Source organism: Tyto alba, unplaced genomic scaffold (genome assembly GCF_018691265.1).
Source record: "Tyto alba isolate M040663 unplaced genomic scaffold, T.alba_DEE_v4.0 Super-Scaffold_20000042, whole genome shotgun sequence".
NCBI classification, from domain to species: Eukaryota; Metazoa; Chordata; class Aves; order Strigiformes; family Tytonidae; genus Tyto; species Tyto alba.
In genome coordinates, this window is record NW_024881293.1 from 13,613,003 (window position 1) to 13,637,661 (window position 24,659).

Sequence of the window (24,659 nt, forward strand, 5' to 3'; positions counted from 1 at the left end):
CCTCCCTCACCCACCCACCCCTCTCCTCTCCCTCTCCCCACTCCCCCCACCCTCCCCGCCCCGGACTCACGCGTCCAGCAAAAACTTTAGATTAATTAAGGAATGGTTATTTAACAAGACAATAAAAATGCACACAGCTTTGGAGATGCACGGGAGTTAGATGTCCTGTAGATCTGCAGGTGAACTCCACTGATTCAAACCATCCTGGCGAAGGGCAGCAGAGACCAGCGAGCTGTGGATTCTGACTGCCTGGCTTAAGACACTTTCCTTACTTCAGGCTCCAGTTCAGGGTCAGGCTTTGAGTGGGGTCGTTTTCCAACCACGAAGCAGCTCAATGGTTTTTCGTTTGAGAATTTTTTTTTTTTGTCTGTTTTTTTTTTTTTTTGTTTGTGTTTTTTTTTTGTGTTTTTTTTTTTTTCTGTTTTGTTTTTTTTTTTCCTCTTTTTCTCTTGTTTTAATGATTAATTTGCAATAGGAAAGTCAAAGGAGATCAGGGAAGAAGGGAGATGAGGTGGGAGAGGACATTCTCCCCCTCCTCCAGTTTAATAAGCACCAGAGTATTCAAGTCTGTCCATTCTGAGATTCAGAGCTGCTTCCGCAGTCAGCAGGCAGAAACTAAACCTTTCTCATACGAGCAGCGTCGTTTTGGTTGGGGTCCCTCATCATCATCATCTTCTTCCTCATCTTCCTCCTCCTCTTCCTCCGATGATGAGCTGTCCAGTGTTAAATCCACAACGTCGGCAGTGGCCTTGCCATTCTCACCGTTACCGTTAGGAGTGGGCAAGAGCCCGTTCACATCCGAAGAACCTGAAAGAGGTGGGGGAAGAGAGGATCCATTCAGACACTTCACGCCCAGTTTAAGGGATGTTCTGATACTCTCGGTCTCTCGTGGCTGTGTGGTACTTGGACTAGAGCAGTTCAGGTGGAAGCACCTACGACCGTCATCTAGTCCAACTGCCTGAGCACTTCAGGGTGACCAAAAGTTAAAAGCTTGTTCTTAAGGGCGTTGCCCAAAAGCCTCAATGACAGGCTTGGGGCATCGACCACCTCTCCAGGAAACCTGTTCCAGCGTCTGACCACCCTCTTGGTAAAGAAATGCTGCCTGATGTCCAGTCTAAAAAATACCAAGGGCTGCATGAAACAAACTCCATTCAAGTAGCTGCCTAAGAGCAAGAGCCGATGCCACAAACCTGGTGCTCCCTCTGGGGTCAGAACTTCCCACCTGCCCGGGTGGCCAAAGCAAAAAGCAACACAACCACACGGCCAACCCCGGCAGCAGACACCACCACTGCTCGAGCACCCGGCCTCGTGCAAGCTGCCCAGACACAGCCCTTCTAGCCCAAATCCTCTTTTCTCACAGAAGAAGTACAGTGCTGGTCTTGCCGATGACATTTCAGGGGTCATTGCAGAGGTGCATATACCAAGAAACGTGTTCGATGCCATTCTGGCAACAACCCAGCTCTGCTGAACAACCCGCAGGGACGCGGTGCACCCTGGTGATGGCTCTTCGTTTCTGGAGAGGCTGAAAGCAAAGGGGCTCTCTCCCAGAGGAAGCTCTCCAAAAGCCAAGCTCACGTAAAAGGTACCAGACAGCTTTTCCCAAGCCAGCTGGGGAACTGTAGTTTTGCAGCATGTGTACATTTCCTGAAGTAATTTAAAGTCTTTAGCCCCAGGGATACTCACCTAGAACTAATATTGGACACTGAGGGCTGCAGCTCCGCTCTTTCTCAGCCCTGATGGGACACCAGGAGCCATCCACCAAGTACTCTATTTCGTCTGCATCTTCACATTCTGTCAGGATCTTTGACAGGAGTCTGGACAGGAGAAAAGATGCCAGCTATTAAACTCAAGGCAATCAGCAGAATGCACTTAGTGACGGGCCATCAACCTGGATCTTCAGCTTAAACAGCCTTAAATTTAAAAGAAATTTGGTGTTAGCAGAAGGCTGCCAGACAGACAGCCCTTGCAGTCAAGTGCTTGCTTTATTTCCCATAAAACAAGTACAGGTTCTGACAGTGCAAGCCATCCCCATCCTTTCTGACAATGTACCTAAACTGTGAACTAACATTTTAATTACGTGCAATTAGAAGACAGCCTTGCCTCTTCACCCAGTTTCCCAAGTCTGTGGTACCGCTTCCAGACAGACGTCTGATGCCCCATCTAGAGCTGCGTCAGGGCTGGTGCAGGTACCTTCACACCAAGACAAAATATCCTATGGCATCAGGAAATCTTCACTACCTTCCCATTTTTATTTCCCAAAGCCTTCACAGCAGCCACTAAAACAATAAATGCAGCATCCTGCAACGGAAACAAACCCCATGTTCACCACTGAAAATAGACCCGGTGTAGATACCTCGATGTCAGCCAGCGCTCGTTGCAGAGGCACTAACCAGAATGAGGCCCTTTCTCCAGCTCACTGTGCCTCAAGAAATTGGGTACTTGCTTTATTCCAGTACGTCCCACCGTTTGCCTGGGATGGTTATTTGGACACACTATTGGAACCACTGTTCTGCAAGGCCTGATTGACTTCTGGATTTGAACACTTCCTTTCAGTACAAAGGAGAACTAATAGCAAAAAAATCTTACAAGCTCGGAAAGACTATTTGTGGCACACTAATGGGGGAAAGTTTCTGCTTTTCCCCAGCTCAAGTAGGAAATGCACTTCCACAGACAGTCATGTCATCCAGCAGAGGAACCACCGAGGCTGCAATTCCAAAAAAGCTGACAAGGCCCAGAGAATCTTAGACTTGACCAACTACCTCCCTCCTCAGGAGCCTACGCCCCTTTTTTGACTAACAACATCCAGCTGTGACTGCCAGGTTCCCTCCAGCTTACTTTCAGGGAGGTCTGAAGACAACTTTCATCCAACAGAATTGGCACTGAAACCCAGTCCTGAGCCCTGCAGAGCAGGGACAAAGAAATCTGCTGAGCCTTCACCAGTGACAACCTCCTCCTCAACCTGGAGGGACACACGCACTGCTGACCCGCGGAGGTTCCACAATCCAACCCCTCGTACTTTCCCCTTCAGTCTCAGCAGCCTTGTTCAAGATCCCAAAGGAACTGGATTTTCCTGTCAGTGTTGGCCAGAGGACAAAGCAAACAGGTTATCTGTGCCTAGGCTGCTTCAAACTGTCTAAAAAGCCACAACTCCTGGATCAAATCAGTACCTACAAATGAAGCGAAGCTCAGAATATTATCAGTCTGGCCCTGGGAATATACCACCCAGGCAGAGACCTGTCTGCTCACTTCACTGCCTTGTGTGCCAAGGGAGGTGGATGCACCTGAACAATTTCTCTGAACTCTTCCTACTTTTGAGGGAACCTGCATTAGAGGCCAATTATACAAGCCATGAGGGTGGGGATCATTTTCCAGAAGCCAAGAACCATGCACCTCGCTCCACCAGCCCTCAAGGGTTGCTCTCAGCTTGGCTAGCACAACTACAGATGTCAGTGGTCCCAGCTCATAAAACAGATTCCCTGAGTTTTGAGGCAAAGCAGCTTCTTCTGGGGGGTGAGTGGAGGTAATCGTTTGTTTTAATTCACTGCTTGTTCCTTCCTTTACTCTTGGACAAAAGCCAGGCAATTTATTGTGCTCTTCTCTAGAGGCAGCCTCTGGAACCCATGTTTCTGGAGCTGACAAGCATCGTCGCCAGCTTTCTGGCTTGCCTCAGGTGGCCCCTGGTGTCAGCTTGGCTCATGCTGCAGTTTGCATACAAGACTCCATCCACCAGGTCTGCAAGGAGAGGGAAATCATCTGTTTTTTTGCAGTAATCCTCTTGGCACACAGCTGCATTTTTAAGCTTTCCAGTATCAAACCTCACTCAGACGTATAAGCATCACCTCCAAAAGTGTTCTTGTACTGCTGAACTGTAGTATTCCAGCCCTCCTAGATTATGGTGAGCCCTCTCTGCTCTGCTCTTTGGTAAAAAGACCGAGCAAACCAATTCAAGTCCAGAGATATGGGAAACGCCATTCCCATATGGACTGAAAACAGACAACAAGCTGACTGCCAAGCCTAAAGCAACCTTTCCCCAATTCAGGGCTCAGCACATGCATTTCTTGCCTCATCCTTTTCCAAACGCTGTTTAGAATTTACTTTAATTCCCTCCTGTGCTTTTACAGCACTACTCCAGCTACGCCACATTCAAAATGAGACAGTAGAAAGAGAACATCCCCTGTGCAGAAGAGATGGGGCTGCCTTGCTGGGGACACTGGGGATGGGGATACTGGTGTGGCTCTGTCCCTCTGGCCCACCACAGGGCAGGCAGCAGCCCCAGGACAGCAGCCAGACCCAAATTTGTGGCGGGGGCAAAACTTCACTGTCTGCCCTTTGCAAACCCACTCTAAAAGTGCTGTACCAAAAGCCAGTTCCCTCCCAGCATATTCCATTTGCCTGACAAGTGCACTGGTATCCCCTCCCACACCAAGGGGGCTGGTGGCCCCCAGCAGGGAGCCCCCAGGGCCCCCCGAGCACCCCAGGGTCCTGCTGCACAGGCTCAGCCTGCTACAAGGATCAGCCACCACTGCGTGTCCCCAGAGGAACCAAGGCAGGAGGCCCAGGGAGTCTGGGTAGACCCACACAACCTCTAGCCTGGACGATATATCCAAAGTATTTTAGCTCTGTCCCTCCAGTGCATCTAAACCTCCTGCTTTTTTTCCCCCTGTAGGCATGCAAAACACAGAAATAGTCCCTACGGAGACATCCTTCCCTGACACAAAGATATTCACAATGGCCGCAGAAATGGTACTGGAATAGTCACACACTGTACAAAAATCTTCCCAAATACTGCATTTGTACCTCTATCTCAGGGACTATATGTTGCATGATGTTCAGTCTAATAGCTGGCAGAGAAGATCCCCCCCAAGCACATTTACAGCATGCCAACAGTTGCTTGTGATCTGATGAGCACCTGACACCAACAAGCAAGCAGGAAGATTGACAGGTTTCCTATCAAAAATCACCTTATTGGCTGCTTATGAGGTGGTTTATTCCATGCAGAATGATATTGGTCAACCCGGGCAGCTAGTTGTGTGAGTTCACCAGCCTGATGAGAAGAGTGAGGCAGGAAACGCTTGATTCTCAAAACGCTTTAGTGTAATCCAAAAAATTAAGAATGGCAGACAAACAGTCAAGTCTTGCTCTAATACACTAAGACAATCAAGTCCGAATATTATGCACCAGCAGAATAAGCTTCCAACTTTGTTTCGAGGTGAATTTCAATCAGATGCACAGACCAAAAGACAAGATGCCGCACCCAGCGGAAAAAGAAAGGGGCAGAGGACAGAGAAGTGTATGTACTCACCCATCGATTATTAGCTGGTCATAGGGTGCTGGTTTGTCACACACAGGGCACATCCATGTGGGCTTTTTCTCATTCATCTGTAGGTAGAAGACTGCATCAAAGCACTGCAGATGTGCACAGGTCTCCGCCCGGCATGGCACCGACAGCCGCATCTTCACCAGCTGTTGAACCAAAGAGCAGAAGATCAGCAATAAGGTTTGTTGTCTGGCAAAGCTGGTCTGGCAGCAGAATAGGGTTTCTTGACAGAAACAGATTAAAATATTTTGCAAAGGCTTACCGGACAGATAAGAGACACACGGACACCTGTAGTGGCAATTTCACTGTCTGGATCCAAGCGTAGCTTCTCTTTTACTGTAGTAAGAGTAGAGAGCACAAAATTTAACAGATGCAAACTTAAACCTTGGAAACAACGTGTAGCACAGGTCAAGCAGCTCACTGACAGCCCTTGGCTGCATACAAGTCATTTTCCCCACAGATGACAGCCTCTGCCAGTCAGGGACAGAGGACACTGCAGACACAAAGCTCTTGGATTGGACCAGGCTTGCGCAACCTGCAGAGCTCAGTAGAGACGCTGCTCGGCCAGCAAAAAACCTCGTGCATGATGAGGCAGTTCATGGTCTACGGGCCAGCTGGAGTGTTTATTGGTTGAGCAAGCTAGCATTTTCTTACAGATCCCCCCTCCCAACAACTCAGGTCTCCCAGCACACGCTGCCTCTCACCCAGGCAGACCAAGGGAAGGAGCCAGGCTGGACTTACGTGTTGGGATGAGGGCAACTGTCTGCATGCTATCTGCTAGCTAGTTAATGCTCTCTGAGCGACCCTTACACCTCTTATTTACAAGCTATAGGCTGGGCAGCTGGGGTGCACAGAGGAAATCACCCTGCTGACCAGCTTTGTCATGTTAATATTATACCAAGGCAGCCAACTGGGAGTTAACTTTGTCCCCCTTCAGAGGGGAATAAGGCACCCGCATACCTGAACTTCCTGCAGGGAGGGAAAAAGTGGATGGATAGAGCTCTAGCACATGGCAAGACTTCTGGAACAAAGTCACTTTAAGCTTATCTGGTCATTAGCATAAGCACGATGGATTTTATTCCCTTCTGAGATCAGTGGCAATAGGACAGGGTTAACTGCCTCCCCTTGCCCCTTGAAATTCAGAGAAAGTCTCCCCAGAAGTGAGCAAACACAGGATACAGTCAAATTGACAGGAAACCACATCCCATCATTTCCCCATCAAATAAACAGGCCTCCTCTTAGTGCTACTGTGCTGTAACTCTTCAGCGTATATGCTGGCCGGCTCATTTATTCCAGCAGAGTGTTTCACAGGAACCGCAAACAGACCCAGAGGTACCAGGGCAGACAGCTCAGAGAGCAAGGCAGCCATGCAAAAAACGGTCACAAGCAGCGATCCAGCATAGATTTGGAAAGAACAAGACATTAGGAAAGGAGGTAGAGAATCCTGCCCCCCGCTGCTGCACCCCGAAAGGAAAACCCGGAGGGGGTGCAGGCAAATCAAAAAGATCAGCAGACGTGCAGGTCCCACACGTGCAGGCCCTGCGTCAAGGCGCTGAATCAACACAGAAAATCAGCTTTAAACTACTACACAACTCCTAAGGAGTAGCTGCTGCTAACACTGGCCTTTGATGCTTCCATCACCATTTTTCTTTGGAGCAAGTCAACCATTTATTTTGACCTTTTCAGATTGTAACAAGATGTCTCCAGACAATGAGGCTACATGCAGTTTTGCAACACACAGCTCTAATTAGAGAGTGACTTCTCAGATGTGAAATTCCCATGAGATTACAAGATTTGGTGCTGTTTTCTTCACATTAGGAGACTTTTCATCCGAGCTTAATTTTTCATAAAGTCCTTTGTAAAAGCATTCTCTGTGCATCAATTACTATGATACATGGGAAGGAGAAACGGGCATTTTCTAGGACCTCCTGATTAGAAGCAAGCTGGTTTAAGACTGCTTTTGGATCCACAGACATGTATGTAAGCATCTCTGTTTCTAGACAATGTTCCTGTACTAAAGTCAACAGAAGCATATGCAGAGGAAGAGGAGTCAGCCCCGAGATGCAACCGAAGTCAAAGGGTAACTTTAGTGTGTTCTGAGGGACACTGCAATGAATGGGATATGGAATCACTTGCAGAACAGACCAAAGCTATAACAGCAAAGTTTACAAGCTACTTGTGTTTGCCAGTTTCAGATGTCCAAACAACTTCCAAGCAGTAACAGGGCAAAGGAATTGAAACAAGACCTATTTGGTGAAATTTAAGGTCACCAAATGCAACTCATCTCCGCCCCAAAGTCCCACGAAAGCTGTCAGTTCTCTAACTCCATAGAACTGGAGGCACACACTTGTTACTGAGTGGAAAAGGCAAGAAAGCTGCTGTCAGAACCTCTGCCTGCCACTCGCAGGTTGAGAGGCCATCCTGCAAGCGCTTGCTTTAAAGGGAACAGCACACACTGCTGAGCCAAGTTTCAAGAAGCATCAGAGAGGAATGAGAGGATCCTCTGCAGTTTAGGACAACTCAAAAGCCAGACTCTGCTCAATTCATCTGAGGTTCTGGCGAAGAGCAAAAAAAGGAGCACAGCCAGTGCCTCAGGCTTCTGAGAATGGGGGATATTTAACAAGTGGAAATTTTCTTATGTCAATAGGTAAGTGCTGGCTGTCGAGAGTGGTCTAATATGATCAAGACTGCCACGGCACACAGATACAGAAGTGTTCAGCATCTGCTGCAGAAGTGTTGCGCTTATCATGAAGATCAGAAGTTCGGCTGAAGCAGCAGCGTGCCCCACAATGTGCATTACGCATCTGAAGACTGGACATGCCTGAAATCATCATCTCTCCTAGGAACTACAATCTCTCTTCAAGATTATGATTCTTACGCTCAGTAAGAGTTGTCCAAGATCTGAATAGTATGTTTTAAAGACCATTACGATCCATGGTGTTAGCTCTCCCACGCAGAACTAAATAGTAAGAATGCTCTCTCCAGTAACGTTAAATAACTGGCAATCCTTCAGACTCTCAGGAGCTGCAAGCCAGATTCTGCCTTGGAAAGGTAATTTCCCCTCATTTTCAACAATGTTTTGCATTTGCCTCATACCACAATGATTTACCTGAGTGGTCTAGGATAAGCATCTCTCGGGATCATCTCTTCTCTGAAGCTCTCAACGCATATGAAAGTGCTGGTGGTGAAATCCCACTGCCAGCCCCTAGGATTCACGGGGGGTTGGGGCAGCAGGACATTTTCACCAGGATCCCTTGCTCCAGAAATCTCCTTTGGAAATAGTGCGGGTCAAGGCCGAGGCGCTGTGGTAATGTTCGTCAGCTCATAATTACTCAGGTGAAGGCATGAAGCCATTCGCGTCAGAACGACACTGGCCCTCAGCGGCACTCGCCACGATACAACCTGGGGACAAATTCTAAATCCAACTGAAGTGATTCAGAGCTTCTGCAGAGCCACGAGAAACGCACGCTGCAGAAGTGCTGCACTTGCACACATATGTGGGGCAATTTCACACAACTGACATACAGCTCAGCAAGTCTGTTCAAATCAAAAGGGTTTTTATACAACTGGAGGAAAGAAGTTTGTACAAAACTTGGCAGCTGTTCCCAAGCACAGTTTTAGCAGCCTGGCTATTAGGAGTGCTGCAGTCTGATAGGCATACAGCAGACCTCCCCGAGCCACCTCACAAGCAGACATACTCACCAAGCGCTTTGCAAAGTTCTGGATGTTTGATCCCAATGGTTTTCAACCTCTGCAGCAGCTCTGCTGAAGTCATCTGCCGCACTAAGTACAGCCCCACGGAATAGCTCTAACGAGAGAAGGAAGGGAAAAAGTGATCAAGGCTGCTCTCTTGCCCTCGTTTGTGCAGTCCCGTGCGATTTCCTTTGGCGCGTACCTTCCCGTAATTCCCCCAGGTAACGGTGATGCGATTGGTCGCTGCAGACAAGTACATGAGGTGGGTGAGGTTGATGGGACGACAGGGCCTTTTAGGTTCCACTCCAGGTTTGTTTGATGGATAGTAGCCCTAAGGCAGAAAGATTATATATATATATGTTTTGTTTTTTTTTTTTTTTTTCACTCAAGACGCTTCTGTATGGGTACATCTATTCATCTTCACTAAGTTCTACTCACCCACAGTTCTCAAGGAGGGGGGTAGAAAGGAGCTGAACAGTCAGACCAAGCACAAAGTAAAAAGGATCGAGTCTTTTTGCAAGAACAATTTATTAGCAACACAGCTAATCCATTAGAAAATTAGCTTTAAACTAAGCAGTGCACTTTTATACTCTGGCTTCTTGTCAGCATTCATCAGAAAACCAATTTCCTACTAAATTACACAGGTCCTTCCAAAGTTGCAATGTCACACCTCCTGGCTGAGCTGACTTACCGGCACTGAGCAGTAACTATGATTCACTTTCACTGCAATGTTCGGAGGGTACTGATCCTCCTGAGGAGAACTAGTGTCTGTGTAACAGATTCTGTAAAGAAACGACACGTCTCTCAATATCCCCATGCTGTTTGCACGTATCAAAGCTCTCTGCACATCAACAGCTACCAGCAGCCAACCATCACCACACCAACCCATGCTCCCTCATCTGGCCAAAGCAAAGCCAATTCCACTCGGCTCTCCCAAATCGGACACAGGCTTGGCACCTGGGCAGCAAAGTCTGACACGCTGCTGTTTCCTACCGCAGCACTAACTCAAGCAGTGCATGTGGGAAGAGGTTAGAAAGTAGAGTTTAAGATGCTTGTGTTAGGCATCCAAACAAACAGTTCACTGTATGTTTTCTTTGTAGCTATGAAATCCATATTGAAAGTTAATATATTTTGGTTCTGCGTTCCCTCCTCCCCTGTTCTGCACCCGACGTTAAATCAATCCCATGCTCAGACATACCTTAGCACAACCTGAACCGATTTCACACCGGGTTGCAACTCCCTAGTAAATTAAAGAAGAAAGAAAAATTAATTATGTAGGGGAAAAAAAAAACAATGACAACAAAAAAAAAAGCAACAACAAAAACCACCAAAAGCCAGAACAGGCAAAATCAGCTGTCATTTTCACTAGACTTGAGAGTTTTTTGTTTTTGTTTTTTTTTTTTTTTTTTTTTTTTTTTAATAGACCTTTAAAGAATTACTTTACAGAATTTTATTTAAATTGTATGATTCCTCCTGCAAGTATCAGTGGTCCTGTAATTATTTTCTTCTCCTAATGCACCATCCTACAGCCTTTCTCTGGGTTTTCAAAACTATAAAGGAGTTGGGTGAAAGGTACCAATTTGCCTGGCATCCTTTGGCTGATTTGTAAGAACTTACAAAAACTACGTTTTAAGGTCAGGTCTACCTGACAGTGTTCAAGACTCTTTGTTCAATTATTCAACTAAAGCTGTTCATGCAAACCAAGAAGCCAAGTATTACGGCACCAGAACAACTGTCAATATGAATAGCACTACTGAAGGTAGCAATAACAGGATTTCAGCTGATATCAAGAAAGCAACATATCCCAGAACAAGGATATTTTTTTAAGAGTCTTTATACACAGGTGCAAAACATATTCTAATTTCTGCACAGGATGCAAAGCATTCGATAAGATCCTCAAATTAGTCTTGATTTGCTTATGAAAGTGTTTCACAGTCCAATTTAGTGTTTTAGTATAAATGTTTTGATTTTGGGGGTGGAAGGGATGGAACCTCAGTTCAGCTGACACACAGGAGCTGATGTGGCTGGTTTTGATCTGGGGGAAACCCATCTGGATACCACCCACAAGCAGGGGAAGAAGATGGACCTGTGCTGAGTGTTTATTCTAGACCCTCACTGAAACCCCTGCTGTGAAAGACTTGTGTTACTGACAGTGTAAGTTTTCTCACAAATCTGAATATATGGAGAAAAGAGCATCAAGACTCAGCTACAACACATGTAGACTTTTATCACCCTTCAAGACTTCTGTGGTACATAATTTCCTTTCTGTTAAGTCTTCAAACCGCTTCCCCTGAACTGCTTCTGTTGACCTACTGGGATCACAATAGTAATCAAGCACTGAATATTCAAAGAAACATCATCTTTCTCCAGCTCTAAAATAACAATATGATTTCACTGTAAAGAGAAATATTTAAAGGTTTTATGCTTAGTTTTGGAAGACCTCTGCATCATTGTCCTTTCACAGCAGCAAGGACCAAGGGAGCAGGTCAGCAAAAGAGGAAGCCTTACTGTCTGCACTGACACTTCTCAGGCGTTTCATTGTTTGAATCAAAAGTTGCATCACGACAGAGGTCAGGCTAAATCCTAATCGGTGCAAGATGTTTTCTTGTGCAGTTACTATAGCATCCTTTACAACAAGGAAGCTTTCTTTCAGATGCAAACAGCATTACATGTATAGCTTTTGAACTTTTGATGCAAAGAGAAGTCTGCAAATATTCACAACACAAGTTCAACAGAGAATTTAGGTCATCAACAATTTCATACTGCTTTTGCTGGCCAAATGTACTATTCAAAAGCAAGATTAGAGGAGCAGAAGTGAAACTCAGGGACTTAGAAGGGTAAAATTGTACCACCCCCAAAGCTATTTGCTTTACATGGGAAGTAGCTTGTCTGCTAATGTCCTCAAACAAACTGTGTTTCCTTGCAGAGAACAAAAGCTTCCACAGAGCGGGAACACAGAGGAATTACACAGTTACATTTTCTTGAACTGCTAATACACAATGAGAAATACCTGGAATTTCTGATCAGCTCCACTTGTCTTGGTGTTAATGCAAAAATGCACGGACTTTCCTGAAGCTTCTCATTATTCTGTGGAACTGAAGAGGGAAAAAAAAAAAAACAAAACAAAACAAAAAACCAACAGACTGTACATCAAACTGATAATAATGAGCTTTTCTTACATTACTAAGCACAAAGTGATTTTTTATGTTCAGAGCTATATTTACTTCTAAGTCTTGTTTTCTCCCATACAGCTGCACAAGAACTCCAATCATTATGCATTTTGGTAAATCTACCGTTGATGACAGATTTGCTCATTTATTGCTTGTCTGTTTTGCTAGTTAGTACACTAACAGCACACAGTGGATTTGGACCTGCTTTTTTTTTTTTCTTTTCCTTTTCCTCCCCTGAAATAATCAATAAGCCAACAATTGTGCTCATATAAGAAGAAATCGTAAGTGGCATCACAGTGTGGGGACTAGAACTCAAAGAAGCATAAGAAGAGATCTGTGCGTGACATGAAAGCATGAAACCAGACTGATCAGACCGATTCTGGAAAAGAAAGCAAACAACAACAATCAGCTTAGATAATAAAAAACCATCACAAAAAACAGCTGCAAGAGGCAAAACATGACTTACAAACACATGACCTTGAGGGCGCATTTATAGGTAGGGTGTTACAGCACTCCACTTCCAAAAATGCTTAACTGAGAACCCGGAATTAATTGGCCTTTTATCCATTCACAATTTTAAGACCAAATGCATTTAACATGGTTAAAATGAAGCTTGAGATGTGAAAAATTTGTTACAACTTCTGCTTAGTACCTTTTATTAACTTCAAACATGAGAAATTTTATTGTCACTACATGTTTCCAACTGAAGTCAAGGCCCTGAGCTGGTGAGTGTCACAGGATAAACAAAACAGACAGGAAGTGATAAAAGAGCTTTTATTTTTTCTTTTTAGCAAGAATTGGATTTTTTTTTTATTTGCATCACTTCACTTGATAGTTTCATCAAAGCCAATATATCAGAATTTGAAAAGTAGAAAAGTGTGCTTTACTCTCTGTGAATAAGATGAGATGAAGGAAGGATAAAACCTCAGCAGCTTTAAGATCCTGGAAGACAAGGTAACAACTTGATTCACTGATTATGGGTATTTCCTTCTGGTAATTTGTCTTCAAAAATGCAAAAAGGGCTTTCACAAACAAACAAACAAACAAAAAAGGTATCTTTATGGACTTTTAATTTACTTCCAGTTTCCATGTCTCTGAATCAAAACAATCAGTGAGAAGTAAAGCAATTCACACGGATTTATTTTTAGACAGCGATGAATAAGAACAACAAAAATAATTTTACTATTGTTGGTTACATAACTGTCTATAGACACACTGTCCTCCTGATTGTTGACCTGCATGAAAACAAAGCAAACCTGCTTAGGAAAACTGAGAAGCTGTTCATGTTTTATTTTGCATTTGTATCAGCTCACCCTTCCTTCACAAAAAAAGGAGCAACGCTGAAAGCAGGCTGCCCGCAGCGCTGACTGGCACTGCCAGAGGACGCCATCAGTGACAAAAGTCAAACCCTGTGAAGTATCCAACAAATTCACTATCACCTCTCCAGAAAAATATTCTGGCATTAAAACCAGCACACAACTGAATTTCAAACCAGGTAATTTGCTGACTTCTGCTGACAATACCAGAAGTGAGCGTGGCTGTGGGGGCTGCCAGGCCGCCGTCCCCACGGATGGGATGCGATGCCGAGTCCTGGCTGGGAAGCACCAGCTCCTGATGGGTTTCACAGTTTGACTGTTAAACCACTGGCACAGGAAAACAAAAAAATATTCAGGTGCCTATGTTCCTCTACAGCTACTTAGGGGTACTTCTCAACTGTGCTCACAGAAAGCTGCTGGAGAGTCACGCAAAGCACTCCCATGTTACCTGGATAAAAGACAGCTGGAGGGAAAACAAAAATCAAAAAGATACGGACTCTGGATATGTGCAGGCCTATCTTGTTGCCACCAGTAATGGGAACTGGATACTTCAGGGAGAAGTGCAAGAGAACATTCCCCCAAAGACTGGAAGAAAAACCTTTCTGAGACAGACCTGGGTAAAGACCCAATTCTCCTTCAAAATCTCAATGCTGGAAAATAAACCCAAACTTCAGGAGGTACTCTTTTAGGGTACCTAATCAGCTGTTCTTTGCTGACCAGGCAGAAAAAGATTCACAGTTTTTTAAAGCTAAATATTTTAAGATAAGTGAGTTTCATCCTTCTTCCAGGACAGATGCCCCAGCACACAACTCAGCCCCTTAACTTGCAGAATGGCTGCTGGGATCAAATTATTTTAACAGTTGACAATAGCAGGAAATCAATTTTTAAGACTGAGCTCAATCAGCAATCCTCAGAATGAGTCAAGTTATAAGGCTTCCAAAACCCAAAAGGACTTGGCAAACCATATTCAAGACTTTAGCCCAATGTAATTGAAATGGATTACCATTCTGAGAAGCCAATCTCATCTGTAGCTCTCGATCTGGCAGGCTAGACTGTGGCATACAAAATAACGACTACAGTGATTTCAGAGTCTCCCTATACCAAGGTAGGTTTTTTGGGTGTTTGGTGTGTGGTTTTTTGTTTTTTTTTTTTTTTTTAATGTAACATTCCTCACTATTGTACTTATTTGTCAAACTTGCTAAAGCCATTAATATACCCCCAAGAAAGAGAAATCCTATTGTCATCACGGTGGCTGGAGATCCCAAAGCTGGATCAGCCAGAGATGTGCTCTGGGCAGGAGGCTTCTGTAGGGCTGAGGAGCTTGTTACAAATCCCCACTCGCATCCCTATGCCCAGAACAACCCACCTCAGGGCACAAATACAATATACCGGTGGGTTTTTTTTCCTCCTTGGCTATTTGGACTACTCTGACTAAACTGAAGGGCATTTGTGTTCATGTGGGTCTGAGCAGAGGGGGCAAGTTGACTGTATGGCATCTTTTATTTTTGCAAGGAACGGAAACACTGATTTTAATGCATACCGTGGTTTCTTTAGGTGGATATAGCAACAGTGTGAACTCGTGCTTTTGTTGGGATTCCTTGGAGATCGCTCAGTGCAGTGCAGTCAGGGGAAGACAGCCGCCTTTGTCTCAACTTGGTGGCCCTGTTTACAGCAACTGATGTCCTGCTTCAGAGCAGGGGGGTGGGAGCAGCAGTTTTCACACTCAGATATGAGAGAAGAGCAACACTACCACTACAAGGCAGGTATTATCAAAGGGAAAAAACCCAAACAAATCCTGTTCACACCAACAGCGGCAGGACCTCCCAGCCTACATGGCCTTCTGCTCCCACAGCTGCACCACAAGATCTCCTCTGGCGTGCCTCCAGGAGAAGACCAGTGGCCTCACGCTCTGCAGCGAGTACAGGCTGTCACAGCTAACATTGGGAACAAAAAAATCATTCAGAATTCTTTACAGCAGACTAGTACTGTCAAAAACTATATTCACACTGCTTTAGCCAAAAAGGTGCAGAGGATAAGTACACTTATCAGCAAGGTGCTCAGATACCACAGAGCTCACATAAATACTCCACTTGCTAGCTACTTAAAATACAATGCAGGAAAGATATTAGTATTCATTCCCCCCTAAAAAGGTATCTGATCAATCTTAATTTAAGCCTTATCTGCCCAAGAGAATTGCAGTGATTTCAGTAAATTAGAAGAATTCTTTCATGTTGACATCCTTAGACCAAACCAGAAAGCTGCGGCAGAAGCTGTTTTCATGTAGATAACTCAAATGCAAAACTCAATACTTAAATTGACTGAAATTGTGTGTGCAGTTGCCAAATATGAGATATTAGCTGGTTTGCAATGGACCTAATTTATCTGCTTTTAGCTGAAACCACCTTTGTCTACAAGTATAATAGTAATTTGATATTCTTCAGGGAATCTGCTTGACTACAGATCAAATTAGGCATCGCCCACCTCACCTTTGATCTCAAGGTAATCATCTCAAAGAGGCAAGAAAGCCTTTTCATTAATAAAGATGCTTCCAATTGAAGTCCAGAATGTATAAATTAAGATTCCCCTACTCCCACCACGGCTATATGCTTAAAATACCTCTTTTGTAGGCCAGGGAAATAGGGTACTACAACAGCAGCTGGGTGTTTCTAAATGGATCCAAGATCTTAAATCTCCTTCCAATATACCCATGTTATGACTTTCTGAGGCTGACAAGGAGCTTATGTTTGGTCCAGGCATAGGATGGAAAATCTGGGCAACAAAGCATGAACCAGTAGAGCCTCCATACCGAAAAAATAATTAATTTTCCTCAGAGCGCTTTATTTTATCATTCTTCCGCACTAAGCAGAGCCCCACATAAGCATAAACTTCTAATGTCAAAGTTACTCCAGCACCCAGCTGCTCCAGGTAGCAATGGGGAACAGCTGATAGCCATGCAGTGTTGAAATAACCCCAGTTTTGCAGAGAAACAAATGCTTCTTTATTCACATTGGTGTAGGCAGAAGAAATTATAGTTGCAGGTCACCAGGGTGGGAAAATTAAACCAGTGTCTATAAGATGTTGTTAGGTTCTGAACAGCTGACCGGGACAATGAAGACTGAACATCTGTCCGTACCCAGCTACTTACCACCAATCCCCCACCATTAAGCAGAAAACACTCTCATCAAAAGGGAAAATGAGTCAAATATGCTTTAGGGAACAAGCTGACCCAAGGGAGAGGTCAGTTAACAGAGGTGAGATACTAAATTTAATGAGTCCTCGGTTCTGATCTGATGTAGAAGATTTAATGTCAACTTTTAACAAAATTTGTTAATCACAGTAAGTATATCCAGGCTCTTCTCCTATCTCTCGACATTTCCACCTCTCGAAAATTTGTTTTCCTTCAAAAGGCTACATGTGCATTCCTGACTAGCAAATGCCACCCCTCATTTAAGACTGAACTAACCCATTCCCCAAAGAGCACTTCAAGTATTTTAGCTTTATACTGGCAGTCACCCCTTGACTGTTTAAATGGTCACACCATTACCATATTTAATGCCTCCAAACGGAGATGAAGATTACAGTCTGATGAATTAGTCTCTTTTTTTTGCACCTGCACAATCACATCATCTATCTTTTTTTCCCCTCCAATCCACATGCACATCAAGCATTTTTTCAAAGACAGATCAGTTTCCCAAGTTCTAGGTTCATTGTGAAGCCTGATATTAACGCATTGACTTGATGAGCCATGGCAGCTCAGCAGACTACAATGTCTTTCTCCTCTGTATCCACTGTCTCCATGACAAGAACACTGTATTTAACATCAGTGACAATACTCTGTTTCTCAGAAATAAAATAATGAAAAAATCAGACTCTGAACACCAGGGTGGGAAAAACCCTACTTTCAGTTTTCCTAGTTGTCCCTCAAAATATGCAGCCTCTCGCACAAGTAACTGATGAGCACACACAAAGAAAAGATCAGAAATCCTATTTGATGTACGTACTGCCCCAATTCATCCATAGGAAGCTTTAGGTCAGGTATTTTAAGCACTGAAAAACAGCATAAGTGTAGAATATGCCAGCATACTTGCTTAGCACAGGTGCGACACCATCAAAGAAAGATTTTCATCAATATACTGCCAAATTACAGAGAGGGAAGACAGATTAGGATTCACAGCAAAAGACTGCAATGTGTAACACAGCAGCATTTCCAATGAAGGATATGAAAACTACAGCCAAACAAGACAGGCTTACAAATTACATCTCAAAGTGACCATATTCCTGTCCTAAGGCAAGGGGGAAAAAAAAAAAAAAAAAAAGATAGAAATATTCTTCTCTAAATTCTAAGTATGAGGGAAGAGAGGGAGAGGAGGGCATCCACCACCACATTAATCAGTCTCACCTGCCACATGACTCTACAGATCCTTGAAAATACCGTCACCTTTTTGACACTTTGACTTGTTTCGCTTTTCTCTCCCAGACCGGGTCCACCACGAACACACCAGCATATTGAAAACTCACCTAATTCTGTTGGCTTCAACAGTTCATCCAGGGTTGTATAGAAGGGAAGTTTCACCAGCCGAACTTCAGGCTTCGCAACTTTGGGTGGCAACCTTCCCAGTCCATTAAGGTATTTCCCATAGAGCGCTGGATAGTCAATATTAGTAGTGGAGATAGAAGTCCGAGCAACGGTGCTCCCGCGGTCGTACGACGAATGTATGGAGAGTGCCTCAGGAGACCGGTGCTGCTGTGGCTGAGGCTGCGCAACCTCAGAGCTCTTCTTGGCATAGCGAGTCTCATAGAGCTCCTTAATTTTCTTGAAAACTTCAGGGCTACAGTCAAATTGGACCAATTGCAATGCTCTGGTGACTAGTTCATGTTTAAGTCCGCTTTTACTCCTGCCAACAAAACCCAGCAACATCTGAAGATCTGAGACTCGGAAACTCATCACCATGTTCTAGGGGATAAAAATTAAAAACGTTCTTACAGTTAGAAAAGGCAGTTGTCAGTTCTCACTATATAATTGGAATGCAGAATACTAAAAAAATCCCTTATAAGGAAGACACCAAACCTTCTGTTCAACTCAGCTGTTATTCACCTGATTAGCATCCCATTTCTTAGGTACTTGTTTGAGCAAAGCAAATACAGAGGAGACCATCAACTGAAATCTCATCAAGATCAGAGGAACACCACAACAGTCATCAAATTACTCAAAAATCATTTGTGATAAATGCTAAGCATCCTCAAAACAGGCCAACTGGAAGAGTAACCACAAAGGCAAACATCTCAAACAGCAGGCCCCACACATGAAAGAATACATCAACTCCTCTGCCACTGAGGCTCAAAGCATCCCAACTTCCCAGGCACCTTTGGATGAGAGAGCTACATTAAAAACTTCATCTAAAATAGCATTGGTGTAAGGCAAAGGAAGAAAACAAACATGAACTGGAAAGCAGATGACATTTAAGTGAACTGGGGCCACCAATCCTTTCACACTGTATTTCAGTGCACCTGTGTATTATCTGTACAGGTAAAAAAAAAAAAAAAAAAATCAAGAATCCTCCTACACATAGAGGATCTTTAAAAAAGTATCATATATTTTAGACTATGGAAAGATATTAAAGGATTATTAAAGAAAGCAGTATGTTCCCATGAGAACAATGCCTCCAAACTCTATTTGGGTGCTTTGCCAAGCACTCCCCCATGATCACTGCCAGTAGCTGCCTTTGTTGTTGCACTGGTATTATCAATTTCAGTGTTTTGATAAGCAGTAATAAACTATCTCTGTCTTCAAAAAAGTCTACTCTCTTGCTGCTGTGGAAACTCAGAAGGCCTGTAACTGTCAACAGATTCAAAGATCATACTATACTATACAACAACTTTCTGTCAGACTAAGAACTAGAAATTATTTCTGTTAAAACTACTGCTAGAGTCTGGTCAGATTGATGTTTCAGCTCTTCTTGTGACAAAGCAGCCTTATGAATGCACAAGACAAGCTTATCAAGTACATGTTTTTGAAAATTCAAGCTGCCCTGAAAATATACTTGATAGGCACCCACATGTAATCACTCAGTATCCTTCCTGGTTTGTGGAAAACACAGGAATTCAAGAAAAAATCCCAGCTGTCTCACAGTTAAAAAAAAAAAAAAAAACCAGGTAGAGATCCAGCAGGTCTATAGCCTATAATCCACTCTTGTCTGGGGATTACATTAAAAAAAAAACAAAAAAAAACCCATATAAATCAGATTTCTGTGGAAGTTAACAGTAGCCTTGTGAATTCCTAGAATAAAACAGATACAGATTTTTATTATTTTTTAAATTAACAAAGCTACTACTGACTCCAGAAACATTTGACAGCCTCTTTTGCATGAGTGGGAATTAGACTATAGAGAAAATGCCATTCCTTTTTCTCTTTTTTCATGAAATCTGTCATTTAATCTGGAAGCCCAGAAGATGTTACACAAACATCAGTGGCTGTAGTTAAAATTTTTGGCAGTCATGATGTGTCCCAAAATACCTTTGATGAGAGGAAAAAAAGGCAGATAACTTTAAAGAAGAAAGAAAGGATGCTTAATTGCCAGAAAGTCAGGATTTAAGAGATCTGGATTCATACTGCTGCTTCACTAGATACCACCTGTGCGATCTTGCAGAAAGCTAGCTTCTGTGTCTCAGTTTTCTTCAACTACAAAATGGAGAGCGTATTGTCCTCTCTGAAGCACTTTGAGGATAAACAGCATATTTGCAAAGATAAATACATCAAAGCAGTGACACATGTCAACGGTGAGGTACCGGGGAAGTCACAGGAGCAGAGCAGACAGGTATTCCTGCACTCAGTGCTCCTACACCACCAGTCACTTGGGACCGTCAGCGTGTAAAGCAGAGTTTGAGCTGACAGTCTTCTGCAGTTTACATTTTGAAGGATTTAAGGTCCCGAAGGATGACCAGATTTGAGCAGCAACAGAAGAACAAGCTTCAGACAAAGAAAACCCGTTACTGAGTCTATTCCTCCCCTGAGGTAGCCTTGCATGTGTACAGCAAGAAGTCCATCAAGCATCCACTATGGGGGCAACCACAACACCTTGGAAGCCCATCTCCTCGTTGGGAGTCCTGGGCACAGCTCACAACACCGAGAGGGGCAGTGCCTCTTTAAACAAGCATCTTCCAAATCGTATTTTTGCAGCCATCTAGCCACATCCTCACTGCTGAGCTGATCCTGCAGGCACTAAACGCTTTCCAGCCATTGGCGTTGCTCAGTAAGCACCCTCAGCACCAGCTTCCCCATGACACTGTTGGGTAAAGCCCGCGCAAGTGCCGTCAGCCGGTCCTCTGCACTGCCACACACCAACAGTGGGACATGGAGAAGTCCGGCTGCCAGAGAGGTGCCAGCGAACAGAGACCCAGAGGAAAAGGGAGAAACCCGCAGCCGAATGGGGACCCTTTCCCGCAGAAGGCCCAATGGGGTGCACAACACACCTTGGAAGCACAGCGCAATTTCAAGCACGTTTGCCGTGAAAACGTTTCACCTCATCCCACAGTGGAGGAGCCTCAGAGGCTGCCCCAAGCCTCCCCACCACAGAGAGCCGGTGGGCTCTGCCCCAACACTCCCAGCGCCGGGTACTGCTCGTCCCATCGCCATCCCCCCCGTCACGGCAGAGCCAGGCCGGGGTGGCTGCGATGGCTCCCGAGCCCTCAGCCCGCCGGGCCCGGTTGGACAGCTCCGCTCCGCTCCCCAGCGCGGCCGAGCGCACCCGCGCCCCTAAACCGGTCAGGGAGCCCAGGGCAGGCCGCGGAAGGGCGTCCGAGCACCGGGGACGACTGGCCCGGGGCTCCGTGAGGAGAAGGCGAGAAGTGCGGGGAGCGGGGAACGGAGCTCCGCCGGGCGGTGGGGAGAAGCCACCTGCGCTAATTAATCACTGGGAATTAACTGCGGAGGAGGCCGGGGCCCGGCCTGCTGGCCCACGGGCGGGCGGCTCTCCGGGGCTGCGGGCCGGGCCCGGGGTCCGGCGGGGGCTGCGGCCGGGCCTGGAGACCGGGGCGGGGCAGCCCCTGAGGTAAAAGGGGGGGGGGGGGGAGGGGGGGGGGCGGTCCTGGGGCGCCGCCCCCCCCGACTCTCACCGCCAGGACCGGGGCCAGGGCTGGGGTCGTGCCGCCCGCCCGCCCGCGGTCCCTCCGCCGGGTGCCGCCTTGCCCGGCCCCGGCCCCGGCCCCACCGGCGGGGTGGGGGGGGACAGCTCACTCACTTTCGCCTCCACCAGCTCCGCCGCCATCTTGGCCTCCAGCGTCCACCGCGCCGGGAGCCGCCGCCGAGTCACGTGACGCCCACGACGTGGGAGGGGCCGCGGGCGGCACGCACCGCCCAATCCGCGCGCGCGCTCCCCACCCCGCGGGCCGCGGCCTCACCGCGCAGGCGTAGTGGCCCCGCCCCACCCGGCACCGCCTTCCCGGGCGGCTTAAAGGGACAGCGCCCCGCAAACGGCGCGGGGCGTCGGGGAGAGCGGTAGATATTGGGCTTGCGTCTGGGAGGAGCGGGTCTGGAAAACGTTCTGTATAAGCAGGCAAAAGATTGAGAGCAAGTCGGGCATGCGGTGGCACAGCCCCCCGGGAGTGGTGTGTGTGGTGCCCCCAAAATGGAGGCAGGTGGATGCTCCAGGCCAGGCCCCACCGTGCCCGGTGTCGGTCCGGGCCGGCCCAGTGGGCTCGTTCTGAGATCCCGCTTCTTTGTGCCGGTCCCTCCGCTGCCCCGCAGCGTGGCAGGGCCCTGCTCATCCTCCCTGCTGAGGAGGGCAGCGCTGGGGGCACGCCGAAGGAGCCCAGCCAAGGCTGCAGGCCCTGGGCAAGGAGGGCTGGGAAGCGGCTCCCACTGTGCCCCGGCTCCTGGCCGAACACCGGGGTGCTTTGTTTTGTTCTGGGGTGTCTTTGGCACCGATGCCTGGGGGCAGTTTAGTCCTGAAACCAGGGAGCACCAGCTCCAATCACTTGTGGTTTCGCTGGGAAATGCTTTTGAAGAGTAGGTGGCTGTTGTCGGCTTTTCTGGAGAGAAAACGCTCTTGAGAAAAAAAAAAAAAAAAAAACAAGAAAACAGCACTTCTGTGTCTGTGCCTTCATCCAAGAAACCAAAAGGACACCAGCTTAACCATCTTCCTCCTCACCCTGCGGCAGCCTCCACTTGAACTTGCAAATCTCAGCTTTTCCTGTTGGATCTCAGGCCTGGGAGCTGCCAGCCCCACTGACCGCTAGTGAGGGACGCGCTCACCCCCGCGCCTCTGCTTCAGGGGCCTCGAGAGCCTGCTGCCATGCCTTCCCCTCAGACACGTCCCCCGCCAAGGCACATGTGGCGCCTCGCAGCCAAACCGGACCTGCTCCGTGGCGATGGCACCGCAGAGATCTCCCTGCCCTCCTGCACAGGTCAGCGATTATGCCCCCTGTGGGTGCTTGGAGAGGAGATGTTCTCTCCAGTAACCCATCACTTATTAAAAATACCTTCTACGTAAATAGAAATTATTCCTCCTACACCCGATACTGTTCCTCCTGGGGTCTGGTTGCTCCATTTTTAAGAAGCAAGTGCACAGCAGTGTCCTCTCCAGCTCCAGGTTGTTACCAGGAGGTAATCCCAGTAGCTGGGGTGAAATGCTGCACTGGGAGAGGTTTTCCGGCATTTTCCCTTCTTGTCATCAACCCCACAAGCTAATTAAACAAAAAGGCAATTAGTCTGCTTCCTAGGCAGGCCAATATGTTAATCAGGCTCCCCAGTGTTCCCTTCCAGTCTAGCAAAAGCCACTATTGGTGCTAAAAATTCAAATGATTGCTATGGAAACACCAACAGCTGATAACTCATCCTGCCACACTGGCAGAGCAGGGGGCCAAATCCATCCTGGGTGTAGCTTCACCTCCATCCTGCCGGTCCCTGCCTGTGACTGGTGGAGGGGAGAGATGGGCTGGGGTTGTGCTGGGAATTTGGCAGCAATTGTAGCTGCTGGGCAAGGTGGCATGGGGATCGAATGGCTTGGATTTGTGTGAGCTTTCTTACACCGCAGCTGAGGGAAATGGAGCGACGGCCTCCCATGATGCTGGAGAGTACGAAAAAGCAGTAAAATATTTATGCTGTGGGGATAGGGAGTTGCATTCCCCTCTGCCTGGAGTCCCTCTTTCCTTGCCCATGCGTGTAACCTCCCTTTAGTCTGTTCTTAACTCAGGTGATGCTCTTCACGGTGTAGGGCTTCAGCTTCCCAACTCGGTGGCACAAACCGAGGGGAGTTTGGCTTTTCCTTTCCGTGCTGTGCCGGGGGGGGAATCCTCCCCAAACCACGCGCAGGGCCTTCCCCGGCACTGCGCAGCCATCCCGCATCCCTCGACCACACCATCCCAGACTCGGCTCCGCTGGAGCACGAGGAGTCAACGCCTCTGCCCATGGAGAAGGGACTGCTGGGTTTCCCACAGGGACCTCGATGGCCCCCCCAGGGTCCCAGCTGGAGCCCATCAGCCCCGGGGGGCTGCAGGGTGAAGCCCCGTTCCCGGTGCAGCACCGTGTGCCCCCGGGACCCGGTGCAGGGGGGGCTGAGGGCATTGGGGGACGCCTGAGCTCCGTCGCTGCCCGGGGGGTGCCGGCAGCTCAGCCAGGATCGGGCCCCTTTCCCCCCCCCCCCCCCCGCGCTCCTCCCCGCCCGCAGGGGGCGCTGCAGCGCCGGCGCCCCCGGACCCCCCACCCCTTACTCCCGCGCCGCTCGGCGCATGCGCAGCGCGGGGGCTCTGCGGGGCAGCGGCAGCCGGCGGGGAGGGGCCGGGCGGGGCCCAGCGGTGGCCGGTGGTGCCCGGGTCGGGGTCCGCACCGGGCTGTGCCCTACCGCCTCTTCCTGAGAGCCGAGACCCCGGGCTCGCCCGCCGCTCCGGAGGGGCCGGCGGCGGAGGGCCCTCACCGCTCCGGCGGGGATCACCGCCCGCAGTGGCCGAACCGATTCTGGTCCCCTGGGACGGTTCCCACCCGAGTCACCGGCAGCGGGTGGGGGAGGACTCTCCTCTCCGCTGCGGCCCGGGCGGAGCCGGGAGCGGCCGGTCCCCGCTCCCCCGGTGAGCGGCCACGTGGTCCCGCCCCGGCGGAATCGCCCTCCCAACCATAGAGCCTACCGCCCGCTGCGGGCCAGAGAGGCGCGGCGGCGCATGCGCCTTGGC

General features: G+C 47.5%; 1 protein-coding gene across 2 annotated transcripts; it reads right to left on the reverse strand.

Annotated features, from left to right (window-relative positions):
• Nucleotides 1-85: 85 nt before the first annotated feature.
• PIAS4 (protein inhibitor of activated STAT 4) lies at nt 86-24,645 on the reverse strand. 2 transcript variants are annotated; one of them, XM_042794172.1, is made up of 11 exons: nt 24,335-24,645; nt 18,015-18,450; nt 12,021-12,105; nt 10,209-10,250; nt 9,702-9,792; nt 9,213-9,341; nt 9,020-9,125; nt 5,580-5,653; nt 5,303-5,463; nt 1,684-1,814; nt 86-807 (listed from the first exon to the last, which is right to left on the reverse strand). In XM_042794172.1, exons 2-11 carry the CDS (start codon nt 18,445-18,447, stop codon nt 602-604), a joined length of 1,458 nt encoding a protein of 485 aa, XP_042650106.1. In that variant the 5' UTR covers nt 18,448-18,450; nt 24,335-24,645; the 3' UTR covers nt 86-601. The 2 variants fall into 2 exon arrangements, with proteins under 2 accessions (XP_042650106.1, XP_042650105.1); XM_042794171.1 differs by lacking the exon at nt 24,335-24,645 and adding an exon at nt 21,734-21,871.
• Nucleotides 24,646-24,659: the final 14 nt, after the last annotated feature.

Coding starts and splice junctions, on each gene's coding strand:
- PIAS4 (XM_042794171.1), bottom strand. CDS start 21,760: ATGGCGGCGGAGCTGGTGGAGGCGAAA. Junction 5,464..5,579: donor GTGTGTCTCTTATCTGTCCG/GTAAGCCTTTGC, acceptor TTGGTTCAACAG/CTGGTGAAGATGCGGCTGTC. Junction 808..1,683: donor GTGTCCAATATTAGTTCTAG/GTGAGTATCCCT, acceptor CACCTCTTTCAG/GTTCTTCGGATGTGAACGGG.